This window comes from Pestalotiopsis fici (assembly GCF_000516985.1).
Source record: "Pestalotiopsis fici W106-1 unplaced genomic scaffold PFICI_Scf_15, whole genome shotgun sequence".
In the NCBI taxonomy this organism is placed as follows: domain Eukaryota; kingdom Fungi; phylum Ascomycota; class Sordariomycetes; order Amphisphaeriales; family Sporocadaceae; genus Pestalotiopsis; species Pestalotiopsis fici.
The window spans coordinates 39294-60219 of NW_006917105.1; the positions used below are offsets into that span (position 1 = coordinate 39294).

A 20926-nucleotide genomic window follows, 5' to 3' on the forward strand; every position below is an offset into this window, starting at 1 on the left:
ATATCTAATGTAGCCTGGGCTTGACATGCACATGTGGTATTCATGACTGGCGCAAGTCAAATCCCTTGTTCATTTGGGATTCGTACAAGTGCCTATGTAGGTACGGCATTGATAGGTGGTGCCAGATACTCAGGTGGTGATGAATTGCCGATGATGGACTGTACCAAGGTACCGTATTATCTCGTTCGATTGCCAGCACTATAGTGGACAAGTAGCCCTGGGTGCGTAGCGCTATCACTGTTTGATGCCAGTCTTGGCCTCATCTAAAGCAGCATTGGTTTGGGAATGTGGAGAGTGAGCGGAAGCGTGCCTGGCTATGCATGCAATCTGTATCTGCGGTGAGACAACGTTCCGTTATATTCTAGACATGATGGGCATATATCGCATCGGTGATATATTTTTGCAATGTTCGGTTGACCAGATAGGGTGAGCATTTTTGCTTAAACTACCTATCTGTTATACATAAACAACCATTGAACAATTCCACCGATAAAATTGAGCGCGGACAGAATCAAACTGATCTTGCGAGCTCCTGCAGTCCTTCTTGCTTTTCGCAAAAGATGTTGATTGCCTGGATGATCTTGACCTCGCTTTGACCATTGGCGCTTCGCGTGAAGGCCAGTCGCCAGCTTGGCTCGTCCCGTGGAATGTGACTGTATTCGTCCAACAGGCTCATGTTCACCTCGTTGAAAACTTTGCCAGTCTCTCCTTCCCATGGGTTTGCTGGTGTCTCGGCCAGCTTTTTCAAAAGTGGTGGCGAGACGGTGATGTGATGAGCTCCGGCCAACAGCATGACCTCCTGGATGCTGGTTAAACTAGCAGGTAACACTTTGGTCTTGCTTCCAATCTTCTCATAGTATGCTTGCGCCTGCCCACAAAAGTGGAAGGCCTTGGCTTCGTCGGTGTACCTGTACCGAGTCTTGTCTTAACAATGCGCAATCATTTCCGGTAAGCCTCATACGTACCCGGCGTCAAAGTGTACGCGCAATTCGTTAATGTACGGAGCGATATAGGTGCAGCCAACATGCGATGCAAGTACTGCCTGCTCCATGCAGAACATTGTAGTTGCCAACGTCGAAATCCCCTGTGATTCCAAAGTCTGGCAGGCCAAGAGGCCCTCCCATGTTGATGGTATCTTGATACAAATTCTTTTGCTGTCGTAAGACGGTTCTAGATCTTTGAAGATCTGAACGATACCTTTAGTGAGTGTTATTTATTTATTTATTTCCAACTTCGCAAGCATAGATTTTGATACTTACGCTTGGCATTCTCAATGGTCTTCTGCGTATTATAGGAGTATTGGGGGTTGGTCTGAATGTGCGAGTATCCCGTAAGATATGGGACAATTCTCAGCGCTAGCTTTACCATCATGCATTCAACAGCGATCTCAGCTTCGTCCACTTTGGGGTATGCAGCACGCTTGGACTTTGCGTAGACGACTGCATCCTCAATGAGCTGTGCGTGTACCCGGTCGCCTTGGCCATCTACTCGTATAAGTTCGTGATATGCTATAGCCTTTAGATACTCTAGTTAGTGTCTGTCTAAGAGATTTCACTGTCATGAACGCAAAATCGAAAGCTCAACTTGCCTGGTTCGATGTACAGTCGACGAATGGGCCCAACGAGCTTGCAACTATACGACGTATATCAACTCAAATTCATGTGCATTCAGCAGCTGTAAAAATATGCTGACCTGTTTCGTCAAAGGTGTCACAATCGACAGCCGAGTGGCTCCGCAGAATATCCAAAAGTGTGGTTGTATCTGAGCCCATATCGACAAACGAAGAGCAAATCTAGGCGAAAAGAGCAGCAGCAGAGATTGATGATTTGGTTTACAGAGGATAAAAGTCAGTAGCTGATCAGGAAAAGGCAATCTTCAGTCATCTACAAGTGGTTGGGCGAGCCGTTGCAACTTTCCGGTGATGGAGATGCAGGCCTGTGTTGTCACACATCAATGCGGGGAAGTCAATGGAGACACCAAAGAGCCACAATAATAAGATTCAAACAAATCCAAGACCAAACTAAGGGTCCGCTCGGTATTTGATGCACCGATCTCGGGTTCAAATAATTATGTAGAGCGGTTGTCGTTGCGCTGTGTTTGGCGCTGGGTCGTACCTTTATTTGTCATCGTCACGTAGCCGACAACCCATTTCTCCAAGGTTATCCGCCTGCACTGAAACGAACAAGTTATATCCCTGGGGACGCATCTACACATTTACACTCACCCAGCTGTACGGTGAGCATTCTAAAGAACAACAAAGTACAAGACAAAATGCGGATCAAGGGCATGCTCATATATGATGATCAAGGTCTCAGCATGTCTCCATATAGGCTTTACTGCTTGGACAGCGAGGACAAATGCCTTGTCCTGTCCTGGGCGTTTCGCTGCTTTCGTCTTGTAGGAATGGGAAACTGCGTTGCACCAAATCCGGAGGGTCTGCTCCTGGAATGCTCTGTAGACCATTTACATCTATTCAGCGACGGGCGCGTCTTTGTTGTAGTTCTGTCAATGCTAGCGCTCTGGATATGTGCCAAGGGGTGAAAGGGAGGGAGGAATGTTGTTTTAGCCCACATGCCTGCTTTTGGGAATGCTTTCTTTGGAAGTTGCAAATTCCTAGAGTCCATCAATAATTTTCCTTTGTCAATATGATTCCTTTGCTTCTTCTTTTTTCCCCTTGTCACAACCTTCGGATCTGTGTTGGCAGCTCCAAGATTATCACTCAACATTGTCCAAATATGACAGAAACTGCCTTGGAACTTGCCATTGTATTATGATAGCACCTGCTGTCGCCTCGAGAAAGAGATCATTTTACAGACTTCAAGCATTCAAATCAGCCTCAGGCACCTTGCATTTGGAGTCGCACATTGACAACAATCGTGGCGCTCTCACCGCGAGCTCTGTTGCTCAGGATTGCAACATGGCTTCCGCAACGAGGGCTACCAAAGCAAAGCCAATCAAGCAAAAGTCAAAGCCTGCTTCTCTGGATACATCCTACCGACATGTCCCGTTCAGCACTCGCCTCAACCCACGAATCAAGCCAAGCAACGCGGATTTTGTGGTCATGGAGCAGTATTTTGACAGACAGCTACGGAAGGCGGATTTGACGATATCTGAGATACTCAATGATCATTTTACGGCTCCAGAGATCGAGCAATTTATACCTTCTCAGGATAAGACCCTCGCAAAAGAACAGGAGCGCAGGACAGAGGACTTTAAATATCTGCTCAAAACAACATTTGCGAAAAAGGCACCGACCCTCCCCTGCAAAATGGCAATGCTCTACTTTGGACTTCCTGTTGCGCCAATGAAGATGGATATATCCCAAGACCCATGGGAAAAATATCTGGAAACTCTCGACCAGTGTGATGAAGAGGGTCTCCCAGATCCGCTGGGATATTTGGAAAAGCACCGTCAGCGTCCCTTGGGTGATCAAACAGGTGAGCACGACGAACAAACTAGGAATAGATACAGCAATATCGGTTCTGATACGTATTTATAGGAAACCAAGACGTTCCTGCCATGGATCTTCGTGGCGGTGGCCTAAGCGAACAAGATGTCGACGCCATCTTGTCAGACATTGTCAAGGGAGACAATGAGCAAGACGATGTCATGTCTATTCAATGGGAGAAGGAAGCCAGCGACCAACTGACCATGACTCTCCGTGGAGGTAGACTGGCGTATGACGATCTACCTGAGCACACCGGCAAGGATGCAGACGATGCCGGAAATGCCTTCATATGGCTGTACGGCCGCCAGGGGAGCATCGGAATCGGAGCGACCTGGGCTGATTTCGTCCAGGGCGTCGTTCGCTTGCTAGATCTGGGTGTGGAGCAACAAAAGAGCCAGAATGCGTCTATTCAGATTGGTATCGACCTTTTTGAAGGCCCCGGCGAGCTCTTGAAGACACATCTGATGACACAAGAAGGTAAATTCTGGCTGAACGCGGAAAAGTATGATGATGACCCCAACAATGAGATCCTGGAGTTTGTGACTACAAATTCGAACAAGACACACGACCTACAGACAGATCGTCGAGTATGCTTTGTCCGTTTTGCGCGAGAAGCGCGCCCGACGAACTACCGACCTATTGGGGCGGGCCGGATTGAGGTCGTGCGTGATGATGTTGAAGAGTGCCCCAAAGCGTACATGAGAACCACTCGTTCGCCGACAAAACAGAATGCACAGTCACAATATGATACAGAGTGGCACAAAGCGCTCAGAACCATCCTTCCCGTTCAACCACGTCACTATTGGATGGATGTAGCTCTCGAGACTGCATCAGGGGACAGGTGGGAATACGGTCGATGGTACGTGGACCAAGGCTTTCCTGACCTTCTCAAAGATCAAATCGTAGACGCATTATCGGGTCCCGACAGATTTCAGATTCTCACGACGATGGCTCCAGTAGCGGAGAATGATATACCCGTTCTCACGTCGCCTTGGTATACAGGCACTACGGCCGACGACCGACATGGTCATGTTCAGACTATAACAAAAGCAAACATGACTCAAATGCGGACGATAACGGATGCAGTCATTCACCATCTTTTGGATGGTCGGTCCAAGGCGGGTGGCGAGCCGTATTCAGCTCATGACGTTGATTACGTCGAGCTGTATATCTCAGCTAGAGGTTTCGTAGACGATTCCATAACACCGGTCAAATGTTACTATCAGAACGGCCGGGCAATCTCCCACGACCAACAATGGCAAAAACGCATCGACCAGTTTCGCGCTGAGAATGAAGCAGAATATGATGCAGGATTTGCGATTTGGGCTCGTCCCATCTACAAAGAGTACGTTGTAGCCGACAGATTTGACCCTGCAAAGTGTATGAGAAGCTTTACAATGTCGGCCTCCCTGCTCGAGATGAGCCTCGCAAACTTCAAAACGGAAATAGCTGCACGTATCTTCAATGACGGCTTTTACGACCCGCAAGATGACAATATGGTCTTGGGCTTGACCACAGCTGGGGAGGCAAACCCGAGAAACATGCTGTTAAGACCTGACACGACGGAGCTTGAATGGGCCAGAATGAAAAAGATGCTGGCCTTTGGTTGGATATGTGTGGAAGGAGGGAAACTCCTAGAAAATAGAAAGCACGCGTATGAGATCGCCACGCGATGGAGTAAGTTAATTTCGCCAGTACGCGAGTGTGACAATGATCTTGGGCTAACATGACTAGACGCTGGCCCTTCTTCTTACTGGGGTGCATGTTACAATGTGGGAAAGCCTCCCCTAGCAATCATCCCAACTCCATCAGCATCGGGTACATCTGCTGTTCCTGCAACGAACTCCGTCAATGGTTCTGCTCCTGCGCGACAGCAGGGACTTTGGAGAACCCCTAGCATTTTTTCGAACCCATTGAAGCCTATCTTGCCCATCACTGGAGGTCCAAAAGAGTCCAATATGAAGGGTAACCCACGCGCTCTTTTTCTCACAACCACTGCCAAGGATACGACGGAGGGATCAAGTCAAGAGAATGACGTTCATGGTTTCCGAAATCTTGCCCTTGGTCGAGTGAGAAGATGTCCATATAGCGACTGTGGCAATACGTATGATTACAACAATCAAGAGGCCTTCGACACTCATTTAAAGCAGGATCACCTGGAGCTGCAATGTCCGTACTGCTACGCGAGTGGGCTCGGCGGTAGCCAAGCCAAGAACGCGCTTTACTTTCGGAACAAATCCCAAGCTCTACAGCATTTCTATGAGCATCATTTGAAGGATATGTTGTCTCAAGCTAATATTGGAGTCACTGGCCAAGACCAATCTCAAAGCAATGTCCCTGGCGCTGTTCTGAGTAACGAAGATAAGCGGCAGATTCTTGCAGATTACAAACATTGCAACCAGTGTGGTCGTGATCATTTAGCCTGTCATTCACCTGCGGATAGAGATAACCACAGAAAAAAGTGTCTCAATATTGCTGCTGCAGGCGGCAGCTCAACTGGACGCGGGTCTACTCGTTTGCCGGGCTATTGCGTTTACTGTGGCGAGGCATCCAACGGCTCATGTACGAATGCCAAGTGCGCTGGAAAGATAGCTTCAGCGAATCCCACGCCCGAGATATGCTGCCAGAATTGCGGCTTAGAATGGGCTGGCTACACTCCAGCGTATCAAGCTCAGCACAGGGTTGGATGTAAACCACTCGGTGGTCATCCTTGGGAATTTTGCGGATTTTGCGGCGTATCACTCACGACAATGGACTATGCCTCCCGACGCTCTCATGGCGAATTTTGCAGTCAGCGGCCGAAACCCAAAAGCAGGGAGTGTCCTCAATGCCCAATCCTTCTCGAAACGCCCAAACAGGCCCACGATCATTTCGCACGTAAACATGCAATCAGTGATCGCTGCCTGTGGTGCGAGCAGGCGTTTCCGATCCATGATCGTGCATGGACTGAGGATGTCAAGGTCCAGCATTTTGCTGGCCATATGGGAGCGCATCCTCACGTTTCTGGAACCGGTCCCGGTGATAGAGTTGGTATTCATGATCTAAAATGCCCTGGCTTCGTCGACTGTGGCGTTGTGGTATCTCACATGACTTCTGAGCAATATCTGCATCACATGGATCAAAGCCACGGAGTTGCCATGGCAGCCGGCCAGACACACCTTCCCAATGGCTTGCAGTTTATCACCCACACAGCAAGTGCAGCATCGCTGAGGAGCTGGCAGCCCCCAGTGCCGCCTCCAACATCAACAGCAGTAGGACCCCAGTTTGAATGGAAATTCAGCAGCACAGCGAGGGCAGCATCTCCGGACTGGTCAACAGTAGCACCCCATAGGCCATTCACCGCCCGTCCATTCCAGCCCACTGAGCACATGAGGTGCTCGCGATGCTTTACACTCGCCCCCACTATGGATGACCCGAATCGGGAAGCGGAAATTGAAGTAAGTCACTTTAAAATTTTCTCCGGCTCTCATTGACCTATCTGACCATAACCAAACGTAGCTTCATTGTAATCCCAAATTTTCCTGTCGAATCAGACGCGCGCCGGGTGAATACCATCCCACGGGAGCCCAAGTTCCCAACACGAGTGGATGGATTAGATTTCCATCTGGATTTGACTTCAAGGCCGCGCGTAGGGCATTCTTTGACGCATACCCTGCTTACCACGGGTCCATCTTCCCCGCCGACGACGACCGCGTTGCTGCTGTCTACGATGATCCTGCTCAAGCACGTGGCACCCCTCGCGATGATATCTACTCGGCTTCTCGTACTGATGATGCTCTGGCACGTCACCAATTGCCGTGGCCTCCCCACATGGGACATGGCATTTATCGAAACCTCGACCCCATAGATTTCGATGGTTGGCACACTGTGCCTGCCAGTCACGCGTCATCTACCGCCGCTACAACAGCCCGTGGAAAGGCAAAGAGCGCCTTGGCTGGAACTACAAGACGAGGCCCCTCGACCCGCAAGAACACGAGCGATTCGGCTCGCCTGCTCTTGGAAATCAGCTCGCAGTCGTCCGATTCTGGCAGCGAGGAAGAAACCGGACAATCTGAATCAAGCACAAGCGATGACGACGGCCTGAACCCGTGGTCATCCGGTGGCGGCAGCGCAAGGAGGCTACCTAGGAGCATGCGTGCGTATGATCCCTCTTATCGCAAGCTCAGCAGAGATGAAGAGCCGGAGGAAGAGGTTGATGATCGCACTAATCACAAGGATGGAGCAGTCGAGAACTTCTCAATGCTGATTCCGGGAATGAAAGCTCTGCCCGCTGACTTTAGGTCACCCTTGGAACCCGGATTCCCAAGGAAGCGAGCGCGAACCCCGAAGGATGTCTCCAATGATGAGAGACCTATGAAGCGATTCAAGGGCGTTGCAACATCTAGTAGAGACCCAACGCCAGTAGGCGAAGCATCTTCAACCATCGTTGCCGGGGGAAAGGAGAAAGTAAAGGCCGCTCCCAAGACACACGCTAAACGTGCCGTTGCGCTCAAAGCTTCTTTACCAACAGAACCGGCTACTCCATCAACAGAAGTGCCTTCTGTTGCTTTGCGTAAAAGCTCACGAGCCGCGAGATCAACCAAAAAGGTCACTTATACAGACCAAGCTGATGACGACAACGACGGCGAAACGCTTGCCCTGAACGGAGCGGCAGGAAGCAAGTATGAGAAGACACCCGCTAGGCGAGGCCGCAAGAAAGCAACTAATGAGGTCCATACCGAAAAGTCAGCCAAGACTCCCGCAAGAACACCCTCGAAGCCGGCAGTGAAGGCTACTACCGAGACGCCGGCCAAGAAGACCCGGAAGAAGACTTCTCAAGTTGACGATACTGTGTCTGCCACCGAAGTCCTCGATGACGCAGTTGCGGATGGGAAACGACCCAGGAGACAGCCGCGATTCAAATAGATTGATTTTGGTACAGTATTTGACCATTTCTCGAGAATATGAACGTTCCCCTTCAGAAATGTTTACCAAGAGGGTGGTACCTCAGCAGCCGTGTCTTACATTCTATCAATTCCCTTTGTTTATTGGGCTTGAAATGGAGGTTATTTAGTACTTTATGACATCGTCAAAACTTTCGTTTACATTCAATACTGAGCATTAATATTCTAGAAATCAAGGCCCGTCCATGTGCAAGAATCCTGATTATGTGCTTTCTCAGAGAGAAACCTTTGTACGGAGTACAATCTTTCAGACCTAGCGTATCCACATATACACAAAGAGCGCCGAGATAAAAATGACCGCTGACAGGTGTTGTCCGGCAACCGCTTTGGCTCTGAGGGACCGAATTCGTTGTTGATCGCGTTATCATATTCAATGTCATCATCCTCTGGTCGTTCACGAAGCAATTTTTTTCATGTTGGCTTGTACGTGGGGAAGAATGTATAATACGTTTGTACATGTCTTTCAAAGAACGAGAAGTAACTATGCTGAGTCTGACGCTGCTTGCCATTGCCAGCTCGTCTTTGTCGATGCCGGGCAGAAGTAGACAACTGTCGCCACGTTGATTGAGACCACCCCGTCCTTACTCCGGACAGGTCCGCGCCAATGCTCTAATGTTGTTTACAAACGTTTCCACCAACTCTGGGTATAAATTTGGCTCGTCAGCCTGTGCCCTCATGCCCTGTTCTATGAGAACGGCAGCGTTCATTTCTACTTCCAACTCGTGTTCCTTTTCGAGAGTCCCGCTACGGGGATTGGCCTGGCTCACCTGCGTCAGGTCAACCTGGAAGTGCCCCTGCGAATAGCTCATGCGGTCCTTGGCACGGTCCGGTTGCCGATCACGGCCTGCCGGATGGCCTTTCATGATCTCCTCGGCAGGACCGTCCCAATCCCACTCAAGGTTGATGCTGATGCGACAGTCAAGACGTGCCATTGGCAAGTGAATGTTCAGGTCTGCTACTCGCGCCTTGACAATCTTGGCAAGGATTTCACCAGTCTGCTGGTCCCGGCTGATGCGGCCTTTGGCGGACTGCTTTGACTGCTGAAGTGCCGTTAAAGCACTGGGTAGCCTGGCTATAAGCGGAGGTGGTAATTCGAAGAACTCGTCAACCTCTCTGCGGTGCTTGTAAGAAATAGGCACGTGCTCATAAGGCTTTGTGTGAGGGTTCTGGGGATGAGTAGTAGCAAGATTGGTATTTAACCACTCGTTAAACACGCGATGCTGGGCCTGGAGAATTTGGGTATTAGTGAATAAAGACATAAAACGTAACAAGTTCTCATGTACTCACCAGGGTCATACTGCTTCTAAATGCGACTCGGGCATCAGGGGTAAGGACACACTCGCCGTTCACCGGGTATGCTACACGAGAATTTGTATTGCGATCAATGATGGTGCCTAGCTTGGCTTCAACTTCCCACTGTATACCACGTGCTCGAACCTCGCCAGAGAACTCGCTCAAACAGATGTGTTGAAACAGGAAGTCGGCCACCGTCCGGACCAGATTGTCGATTGGGAGGTTCAGCGAAATAGGTTGAACAGGAAAGGGTCGCCCGTCAAGAAGCTTCCATGCTCGATTGTCTGGGCTGATGGCTGACTGCTCTTCTGTTTTGCGAATGACTTCGGGAGAAGTGTGTCGCGATGCATGTTCCGACTTTACCGAGGCCTGCTCCAGTTTGGCTTTGCTCTCGTTAGATGGAGCAAGATTTGTATCGCCATTAGTGTGTGGCTCATGACTGCCACCACCGACATGGGTCTTGCTCTTCAGGGTGTAATTACGACTGGCATTGGGTTGACGTGCCTTCCCGCTCTGTGCCCAGACGGGAGGATGGGCGAAGCGGGTCTTCTTGCGTCGGGGGACGACGGGTGACGAGGGTTGGGATATGAGAGGTCCCGTGCCATGGGTGCCATTCATCTGAGGAGGCGGCGGCGGTCTCCGGGTGCCATTGAGTTCATCAGGCTGGAGGTCTCTATCATCCAGCTTCCTCTTGGCTGGCGTCCCTTCGCGCTTCATGGCAGGAACTTGACTGCTAGGCGGCAGCGCTTGCTGCATCTGGCTTTGCTGATGCTGTTGGGGTATTTGATGCAAGTGTTGGTCTGTCGGGTCGCCACCCATTGACGAGGGTCGCGGTTGGCCCGAGGCAGAAGCGCCACCCAGACTTTCCGTAAGGCTTGGAATGCGAGTCTTGGGTGAGACACTAATGCTACGCTCACGTTCCTGCGATGCGTGTGACGCGTACGATTGTGACCGGCGGTGTGGGTCGCCAGCTGTGTCGTAATGCGGAGTGGGATGCGTCTGCGATTGAGGAACGATTGTGGCAGCATGCGGCGCTGATGGAGATCGATGCTGTGATTGCGCTCGGGGCTGTGGTATCTGTTGTGGAGGATGAGAAGAGTATGGTGATTGTGGTGGAGCTGGCGCCGAAACTGAAGACATTCTTTGTTGGTACGGACTTTGTGGTTGTGGATATTGCGCTGATACCTGGCGTGGTGCAGCGGGTGGACCAAGAGGTGTTGGTGGCTGCGAGGATTGGCGTTGATCTCTGTGGTCAAACTGCGTCAACGACCGTGCTGTTGTAGCTGGGCTGCCGCTTTGGGGACCATAGGACGTGCTGAATGACGGCTGGTGAGCGGAAGTTGGCGTCGCTGTCGACGTAGACTGCAACGATTGTGATCTTTGTTGCTGTTGCATATATGAATGTTGCGAGCCGCCTGGTGTCGTGACGGGCGGCGTTTGTGGTGGCATAACTTGCTGGCCCGGGAAATAACTTGCGGACCCGTGAGTAGATGGCATGCCAACGGGCGGCGGTGCTGGGCCTCCAGGTGACGCGAAGCTATCCCTCGAATCCCTGGAATAGTTACCAGTTGGGCCGTATTGATGTCGCTGCTGCGGGCTCGCTGGTAGCTGATTCTGTGCATGGGTAGGTGGGAATGGATAACCCTGACTGCTGGCACTGAGGGAAGAGGTAGGAGTATGGCGGTAAGGGGACGGCCCAGACAACTGAGCACTGCCTGGAGATCTCGGATCGTGGTTCGGGCCCGGCGGCTGTAGCGGTGGTGGAGCAGGTCTTGGGGTGAATGCGTTTGCAGGAGGATGTTGCGCAGTCGGTGATACGTAATGCCCCGGCGGTCCTGGAGGTGGATGCCCGGCATGATATTCGGTCGGCGGAGGCGCAGGGGCTTGACTAGGCGATCCATGAACAGGCTGGCTGTAGTCTCTGAACCCACGGTGCGGATGCGGTTGAATCGGAGTGTGTGGCGTTGGAGTCATCGATGGCGATGCTGTTGGCATCTTTGTCAAGGGAGGCGGTGGTTGAGATTGTTGTCTTGATGCGTTCCTCCCTGCGCCGCCGTCCGAGTTCATGATAGTATGGAGATCCATCTCGGTATCAAAGGTGCAAGTGCTCGTAATGCTCGCTCGATTTCCTACACTTTCAACACCAAAGGAGGCCAGCCTGAAGGTCTCGAGCGGTCACCAGTAATGGCTGTATAGTAGATTCTTAAAGGCGTGGTTTCTGTATTCGTGCAGCTTTGTTCTGGTGCGTCCGCAAGCGTTTCCATCCACGAACCTCCATAGGATGAAACTATATCGCCGTGATCATCTCAGGTCTTGAGATGTGAGCGAGAATCGTAGGCGCACCCGGTGCAAGCTGTATGTGCGTATGCTGTCTACCGGAGCTTGCCGTCTGCTGAGATATGATAACTCGTGCCAGCTAATTCTTCAGGTCCAAAATCTTTCTCTTAGGGTGATCCTAGTTTTCAAATCGGGCGGGTTGTTGGCTGCTCCGCGCAAGAATGTATAGCATTAAATTACAATAATCGTACCAGAGGAAAGTGAGCGCAGAGTTCAAATGGAGCAAGATAGGAAGAGTAGCCGTGAGCGCGAAGAAAAAAAGGTCCAGGCCGTAGGTCGCAAGCTCGCCACGGCGATGTTATCGTGTCGATGAATATCACAGCAACCGCCGATTCGATCGCAACAATGTGTACAGCAGACTAGGTCGCCAAGTGCTTGCGAATCTGAAAGTGTGTGGTTCTTGTGAGTCCGTTTGATAGTAGACGGAGTACCGAAAGGGAAAACTCGAGGAGGATGTTGCCAATTCAGCGGTCGGATGCATGCAGCTACCTTACGGCCTGGTCGATGGCACGCACGGGTGACAGGGAGAGGTGTCGAGGCAGTACGCGATAGGGAAGGCTGCAATGCGCGCGCACGATGCTGATCAAGTCGACCGTCGCCGGTAGCATCTGACTCGATTGCACGAGATTCTTTGGCGGGCTGTGCGGTTCCGGCGATGACTTCAAGGTTGGGATGTTCAAAGTTGGAGTGGGTTGGGTGGCACGCGGTCGCGGTTTTGGGCAAAGGGCACCCGGACTCAAATTCAAATATGTACGAACGGGACATACAAGAAAATTAATTGACCAGACAGACATCCAATGCGCCGGGGCCGTCAGATTGTGGGGACTGTTAGGTACGGCGGACACAGATGAGATATGATGCGACTGGGGGTTGGATTGTGTACAGTGTGCTAAAGCTATCATTCAGCACGGCTCTCTCGGGCGAAGAAATAATTAAATAGACAGACATAGCTGAGTACACCCAATACCTCACCTTCGCGAAGTATGCATTGCGTGACTTTAAGAATGAGATTCATTAGGAATGGTCATGCAACACAATGTGATTCTTGTCTTCTTCACCTCATATATAGTCCTCATTATTACCATGCTGTTTAAAGTATGCGTACTTTGAATGTTTATAGAGTATGCCTGGCCCAGTGTGTGTGCTGAATGCGGATTCTTTCAATACATGTACCTTGATACAACGGGCCGTTGACACCTAAGATGTCAGAGAATCATCTATTTCAATAAGTTGGATTCCCCAAATCTGTAAAAGCGAAGGAGGTCTTTGATCGTGTCAATCCACTTTATGCGGTGCATAGTAGCTCAGCTTTGAGGAGCTAATCATGTGATTTAATTTCTGTTATGTGTCGTTTCGCAGTACAGCAAAGTCAGTGCTGTTAAATGTTACAATTTTTGTACCTAGTAGGTGTATATCTTATTCATCATTTGAGAGCTCTCAATTTATCTATTGCACATCTAGAGCACACGGGTGGAGGACCGAACAAATGCACACTTGATGGTTCTAATCATCGACAACCGGGCTATTGGCTCGTGGAACTCTTGTCATATATCTGTCTGGGAACATTTATAGATACAGCTCAAATTGATAAAGGAAATCGACATTTAAAATAATTATTTCCTTGCACACGATCAATTATTACCTACCGATGTAAGGATTCATGTGCTTTGGCAGCCGTTAGGTTAACCTCTAGCTAGTGGGGTGGATCTATCAAATGGCCACACAGCTGGCTTCCAGCTCCTTGGTGCATTCTAAATGCTCGGGCCACTTCGCAAATCGCTCGAGGAACCCCCCGGCTCTAGGCAGGCTGCGCCTGACGTGTTTCTCTTTTGCAGGCGCCTTAATGCTTGCAAATCTCCAGATCCGCCCGTGGACAGCTTTCCCATCAACAACAAGCCATTCCCCCGTCATCACCATCACCACTTTCGCCATCGTCCATCATCTCTGCAACCCTGCTGCTATCTCATTTCCCTCAACCTCCAACCATCAAGCCTACTCCACCTTTAACGCCATTTCGAGCAGTTCGGAGCTTGGAGATCGTCCGGCCCTCAAGATGCCTGGTCTTGTCACTGCGACGGGCGTGCTCGGCTTCCTGGCCGACGAGGAGCCCGAGCTGAAGGTTTTCGCCCTGCAGACTCTCAACGACGACATTGACACCGTCTGGACCGAAGTCGCAGGCGCACTTGGTCAGATAGAGACGCTTTACGAAGATGATTCCTTCCCCGAGCGCAAGCTAGCTGCCCTTGTTCTCTCAAAGGTCTACTACCATCTGGGCGCCTACGACGAGAGCATGTTCTTTGCCCTTGCCGCCGGCGATCTTTTCAAGCTTGATAACCCCACCGAATTCGAGGACACCATCATTTCAAAGTGTGTTGACCACTACATTGCCGCAAAGAACGAGAATCACAGTGTGCTATCCCAAAAGGATAAGGAGGACAAGTCCCTACCCGCTCTGGCGACTGCCTTCAGCGGCAGCAGCGACAACAACGCCTCTGCTCTCATTTCGCCCACGACCCCCTTCTCGCAGTCGACTCTACCTTCCAAGTCACTACTGTCCCGCGTGTCTACCGACAACACCATCATCGAGACATCCTTTGAACAGCCCAAGAAGCAGCACCGATCCTCATCCATTGCACTCACGCACAACGAACTCGACACCCGGCGCGCCATTGACAACGTCATTGAGCGTCTCTACGCCAACTGCATTAAAGAAGGCCGGTACAAACAGGTAGTGGGCATCGCAGTAGAGGCCAAGAGGCTGGATGTTGTCGCCAGGGTCATCAAGGAGGCAGGTGACGAGCATGACCGGTCCAAGGGCAAAAACAAGCCCGACGAGGAGTTGCCAGGTTCAGCGGAAGAACTCATGGACTACTGTCTCAATATTTGCTTGGATGTTGTGCAGGAGCGAGCGTTCCGTGACGAAATACTCCAGCTCGTTCTGGACATTCTTTCGAGCAACAAGGTCAAGGAGCCGGATTATTTCTCCATTGCCAAGTGCATCGTGTATCTCAACAAGGACGAGCACGCAAAGGATGTTATTCAGAAGTTGGTCAGTACCTCTGAGCCCCACGACGTTGCCATTGCGTACCAATTCGCCTTTGACCTGTACGACAACGGCACTCAAGAGTTCCTTGGCAAGGTCAAAGCTCAGCTCCCATCTGGGGAGTCAAAGGGAGACAAGTCGGTTGAAGGCGAAGCTGAGGATGCCACCGAATCAACGTCTCTGCTTGACACCAGCAAGGATGACAGTGCCTCGGAAGATTCGAGCAGCGACGTGTACAAGAACATCCGCTCCATTCTCGACGGCACAAAAACTATCAAGCTTAACCTCGAATTCCTTTATCGCAACAATCGTACCGACCTCAGCGTTCTCAACAAGGTGCGAGACAGCCTTGAAGGCCGTAACTCCATCTTTCACACTGCCGTCACCTTCTGCAATGCCTTCATGAACCAGGGCACCACGAATGACAAATTCTTCCGCGACAACCTCGAGTGGCTAGGTAAGGCCGTCAATTGGTCCAAGTTCACTGCCACTGCTGCTCTCGGTGTAATTCATCGAGGCAACCTTTCGCAATCTCGGAAACTGCTCGAGCCATATCTGCCCAGGGGTACTGGCGGCATCAGCGGTGGCTCCGTCTACTCTCAGGGTGGAGCGCTCTACGCCTATGGTCTAATCCACGCCAACCATGGCGCCGATGCGCTGGACTATCTCAAGACCCAGTTCACCGCCGCCGAAGAAGAAGTCATTCAACACGGCGGTGCTTTGGGTCTCGGTATCGCTGGAATGGCTACCGGCGATGAAGAGATTTTTGACAATCTCAAACAAGTCCTGTTTGCCGACTCGGCCCTCAATGGTGAGGCGGTTGGCCTGGCCATGGGACTCATCATGCTCGGTACCGGTAATGTCAGAGCTTTGGAGGACATGGTCACATACGCTCATGAGACAACCCACGAGAAGAGTGTTCGTGGTTTGGCCTTGGGCATGTCACTGATTATGTATGGTCGCCAGGAAGGCGCCGATGTCATGATTGAGGGTCTGCTGAATGACCCCGATCCAACTCTGCGTTACGGTGGTATCATGACTGTTGCCATGGCTTACTGTGGTACTGGCAGCAACAAGGCGATCCGCAAGCTGTTGCACATTGCCGTCAGTGATGTAAATGACGATGTGCGCCGCATTGCCGTCATGAGCTTGGGCTTCATTCTCTTCCGCAAGCCAGGCAGCGTGCCTCGCATGGTTGAGCTCCTCTCCGAATCGTACAATCCACATGTGAGATATGGGTCTGCCATGGCTCTCGGTATCTCGTGTGCTGGTACTGGTCTCGATGAGGCAATTGATCTTCTGGAGCCCATGATGAAGGATCCCACCGACTTTGTTCGCCAAGGTGCTCTGATCTCCTTGGCCATGATCATGATTCAGCAGAACGAGGTCATGAATCCCAAGGTCGCCGCTATTCGCAAAACGCTGAAGAAGGTTGTCGGTGACCGCCATGAAGACGCCATGACCAAGTTTGGTGCGGCTATTGCCTTGGGTATCATTGATGCCGGTGGTCGCAACTGCACCATCGGCCTACAGACCCAGACTGGCAACCTGAACATGGCTGGCATTGTCGGCATGGCTGTCTTTACCCAGTACTGGTACTGGTTCCCCTTCACCCACTTCCTTTCCCTGGCCTTTAGCCCGACCTCTATCATTGCTCTCGACCATGATCTTGACCTCGTAGATGCCAAGTTCCACTGCTCTACCAAACCAAGCCTATTCGACTACCCACCTGAGCAAGAAGTCAAGGTCGAGGAGGGTCCTGCACTGATTGCCACTGCTGTTCTCTCCACCACTGCACAGGCAAAGCGTCGTGCTCAAAAGAAGGAACGTGCACAGCGTCGCGATAGCATGGATATCGAGGCTACGCCCACTGTCACCAAACCCACCACCAGCGGTGACAAGATGGATGTGGACGAGCCTAAGAAGGCTGAGGATGCTAAGAAAGAGGGCGAGGCGGTGGCGGACAAGGAAACCACGCCATCCACAGAGACCAAGAAGAAGGATCAGAGAGAGAAGGCAGGATACGACATTGACAATATGTCTCGTGTGCTTCCAGGACAGCTCAAGTACATCAGTCCCGTCAAGGGCCGATACTGGCCCGTCAAGCTTGTCCGGCCTGGACCTCTGCCTACGGGAGGACCCATTTTGGTGCATGACAAGCAGCCGGGCGAGAAGAAGGAGCTGATCGAGGAGAAGCTCAAGAAGGTTTCCACCGATAAGGCACCCGTCCCTAATGCAGGCGGCGACGGACGTGGTGGCAGGCGAGACGTCGGCATACAGGAGTCGCTCCTCAGACAGCTGGGAGTCAACATCCCTCTTTCTGGCGCTGCTGCCGCAGCAGGTGTTTTGACAGCTGTTGACGAAGATGGCGAAAATGATGAGGAGGCTGAACCCCCGCGCGACTTTGAGTACGATACGGAGGCTGACCATGACGAGGATGATGACTAGTTGGCTTGGAATTAGCTGTACATACGAAGACTTTGAAGTCCATGAGCAGGGCATCCCGTAAAGGGGGTACTTCGGTCTGTAAACTTGAGATGTAAAGGGATGGCCATAATATCTTTGTACCACTACGTAGAATAGAGAGACAAGGCCCGAAAGAATCCAAGCAACCCATAATTCGCCATACATTGTTGCACGTTGCTTTCTCACTGTAATCCAGATCTGTTGGGGTCCCGTAGGTCCATTAGTATTCTTTGCATCTCTTTTTTTTTCACCTTGCTTCGTCACAGAGCAAAGAAGATCTAGTACCTATGTACCCATCTCGCGATTCATCAGTCAAATTGCAGCCTTGTTGCTTCTTGAAGTATCACCATGCAGGCACGTGCCTACTACTTACCATCAATGGTTTCCTAGGGCAAGTGTCTGCCTACCCAAGCGATGAAACATTGGCATATCATGAATAACTGGCAATCATTAGCCTTGTAGGCATACAGCCTTTGGGTCTTCATGTCCGCTCTCTTCTGCTCCCACGTGAGAGAGCGTTCCTTTGTTGATGATCAGTGGGCTTCCATGTCACGGTGTCATTGCAGGCTCGTACGTTGTACGCATTGTAGTGTCGTCTGGCTGTCATTAAAATTAATTAATACTGGTGTTCATGGATATCCAAGAGGTTTGCTTCTTTTGGGGCAGCTGTTGAAAGAAATTATTGCTACTAGTGCTTGTAAAATCTCAACCTGCTGGCATTCGGTATAACATGTCGATGAATTCCTACTTTAACCGAGGCATTCCTCGTATCATCCACGTCCAGATGTCTGTTCCCGAAGCCATATCAGCACTCTTCTACCAATCGCAGCTGTCAAACTAATATTCACTCTAGATGTGCTACATGATTTTTCTTATTCATACATAGCCTGTTGACGGCCAAGAAACAACAGAGTAGGATCAATGAATGATGATCGAAAAATCAAGAAATAATGACTTGGGGGAAGGGAGATGCAGTTTCTCTACTGCGGTCCCTTCTTCTCGCTTGTTTCCGTGGTTGGCTGGTCCTTTGTATCTTCAGCGATTGAGGCAACGTCCACGGCCTTCTCAACGTCTGCGCCACGTTCAACGTTGGCTCCAGCTGGTCCAGCATTCTCAAAGTGTCTGCCGCGCTTCTCAGGACCTAATGCAACAGTGACGGCGATGCCCAGGGCGATGATGACAGTGGCAATACCCATTGTAGGCCCATAAGCCTCAGCCAGCTTGCCGGACTTGGTTCTAACAAAATGAGATTCGGATATCGCATTCACAATCTGAGCCGAAGGACTCGATATCATGTTCCCGATCTGGTAGGTGATGCCAGGGAATGTTGACCGGTATGCCAGCGGAGAAAGCTCGTTCAGGTGAATGGGAATAACTCCCCAGGCACCTTGTACAAAAAATTGCATAAAGAATCCGGAAGCTGAAAGAGACTGCTCTCCTTCAGGGAGGATCCAGGCGGGAATGAGGACACAACTCATTAATGCGGCACAGACGATAGCACGGCGTCTACCGACAAATTGTGAGAGATAACCTATCACCATTTTAGTATTCGAAATTTCAATAATCTGGACTCAAGGACGCATCAGTACTTACCAATAATAGTTCCTCCAATGCAAGCTCCGACCTTCATCCAGATACTGGCTCGGGTAGCAGCGGCGGGTATCAACTCTTTCTGGGTGCGCATAAACGTAGTGTAACTATCTTGGCTCGTGTGCGAGTAAAAGTTGAACCAGGTCATTAGAAAGCAACAGTATATGCACATGCGCCACTCATTGCGTAGCATCGACTTGGTTTCCTTCCAAAAATCGGAAGCCGTGATGTGATGGCCAGACTTCTTGGCCTCGACAAACTGCTTTGACTCGGGAAAGAGACATCGTATGAGACCAGCAGCAATGGAAAGGCCCGCAGCGACCCAGAAGACCTTCTTCCAGGTGTCACCGCCGCTACCGAATCCTAGAACGGCACACGAGGCCAAAACATAACCAAAGGAATATCCTTGCTGCATGATACCACTCATCAAGCCTCGCGCATCGAGCGCACAGTTCTCGAGGGCCATGGCAACGGCATTACCATATACTCCCCCCATGAACAGACCAAAGAGGGATCGAACAGCTAGAAACTGGCTGAAAGTGCTGCTGTAAATGGTCGCGATTTGCAGGAGTCCTACACCCACGTTAACTTGGCATCCTTCCGTCATCAAGAGTGGCTTACCCAAAATAATCATGTTGCCGACCATGGGCCATTTTCTGCCAAAACGATCACCCAATAGTCCAAAAACGGCTGCTCCGACGGATCGTAGTAGCAAAGTGAGAGTAATGGCTGTACTAATCTCAGTCTTTGACTGGCCGTAGTAGCTGGCTAGATCGACTTGTTGGATAGAAAGAGCATGGAAGTCGAAAGCATCAGCGGTCCAAGCGAAAAAGCCAGCAAGAAAATAAAGCCAGTCTTTAGCACTAAGGAGTCTGAACAGTGAGATTGGATTTCGAAGGCGAGGTGGTGCCTCCCATTCGGTATGAGTTTCACCCGCGTCGTTGGTGACGACGACTCTCTGCTTCCACTTGAAGAGGTCGCTCCAGGCTTGCTTTGCAGTCGCAAAAGTTCCCTTCGCGAGTGGATCTGCGGGCTCATTTTGTGTCGCCATAGTCTCAGCTGTACAAGAGAAAGAGCAGTAAGCACGGTTTATGGTATGTTTTTACTCGACAGTAGAATGATCGGGCTATGGCATCCTTCATATACCAGACCCCCCAACCCTGCAGGACTCCCTTCGCAACCAATTGTCGGACTTTCCGCAATGTTGGCTGTTGCGTACATGCTTCGATGAAGTTCTCCAAACTCTCCCCCACAAACTTTCGATGCTCCCCCGGACCCCAGTCCCATCACGCGGGGAAGATTCATGGTTTGGAGTGAAAATTGGGCAATTCCCCGGCCATGGTGTTTCTTGGCTTGGCTTGGCTCTCCAGTCGCAGCATACCAAGAAACTTGGCAGGATGACACTGCATACAGTAACGAGCTGGTGGGCTTTTCTGTGGGGATTGTGATTCGCAAGATAGCGACCTGATGGCCCCTGTGCGCCAAATGAATGGAGCTTGCAGCTCACATGGCTTGCATGGACTTGAGATATTGCTCGGGCGATATGTCTGAGTTTTTGATATTGTGCCGCGCTGAGTCCAGCCGCTTCTTGCCGCAAGAGATTAGTAGCATTTTTGCTCAGCAACCATTTGCCAACCCCCCCAAACTGAGGATAGCAAGCTTGGCAAGATAACGCCCGCGGCAATCATTTCGGGACTTCCAAGACAAGTTGATGAAGTTGGCGCTCTGTGGCACTCCGTGGCGCACACAAGCAACACATTCAAGAGTCTAGCTCCCTTGGCACCGACAACCGTCGCAGACATGCCC

At 50.9% G+C, this 20926-nt stretch overlaps 5 protein-coding genes across 5 annotated transcripts; 2 read left to right on the forward strand and 3 right to left on the reverse strand.

Annotated features, from left to right (window-relative positions):
• Window positions 1–511: 511 nt before the first annotated feature.
• Window positions 512–1771, reverse strand: PFICI_15071 (uncharacterized protein; the record flags this gene model as incomplete). The annotated part of the gene is made up of 5 exons (XM_007843652.1): window positions 512–908; window positions 966–1197; window positions 1260–1526; window positions 1585–1632; window positions 1693–1771. The coding sequence occupies 5 exons, from the start codon at window positions 1769–1771 to the stop codon at window positions 512–514; spliced, it is 1023 nt and encodes a 340-aa protein (XP_007841843.1).
• A 1146-nt stretch (window positions 1772–2917) lies between these two features.
• Window positions 2918–8353, forward strand: PFICI_15072 (uncharacterized protein; the record flags this gene model as incomplete). The annotated part of the gene is made up of 4 exons (XM_007843653.1): window positions 2918–3437; window positions 3500–5125; window positions 5183–6885; window positions 6947–8353. The coding sequence occupies 4 exons, from the start codon at window positions 2918–2920 to the stop codon at window positions 8351–8353; spliced, it is 5256 nt and encodes a 1751-aa protein (XP_007841844.1).
• A 619-nt stretch (window positions 8354–8972) lies between these two features.
• On the reverse strand, window positions 8973–11769 carry PFICI_15073 (uncharacterized protein; the record flags this gene model as incomplete). The annotated part of the gene is made up of 2 exons (XM_007843654.1): window positions 8973–9617; window positions 9679–11769. The coding sequence occupies 2 exons, from the start codon at window positions 11767–11769 to the stop codon at window positions 8973–8975; spliced, it is 2736 nt and encodes a 911-aa protein (XP_007841845.1).
• A 2095-nt stretch (window positions 11770–13864) lies between these two features.
• PFICI_15074 (uncharacterized protein) lies at window positions 13865–17512 on the forward strand (the record flags this gene model as incomplete). The annotated part of the gene is made up of 1 exon (XM_007843655.1): window positions 13865–17512. The coding sequence occupies one exon, from the start codon at window positions 13865–13867 to the stop codon at window positions 17510–17512; it is 3648 nt and encodes a 1215-aa protein (XP_007841846.1).
• Window positions 17513–18510: 998 nt separating this feature from the next.
• PFICI_15075 (uncharacterized protein) lies at window positions 18511–20171 on the reverse strand (the record flags this gene model as incomplete). The annotated part of the gene is made up of 3 exons (XM_007843656.1): window positions 18511–19061; window positions 19124–19693; window positions 19742–20171. The coding sequence occupies 3 exons, from the start codon at window positions 20169–20171 to the stop codon at window positions 18511–18513; spliced, it is 1551 nt and encodes a 516-aa protein (XP_007841847.1).
• Between the last annotated feature and the right edge of the window lie 755 nt (window positions 20172–20926).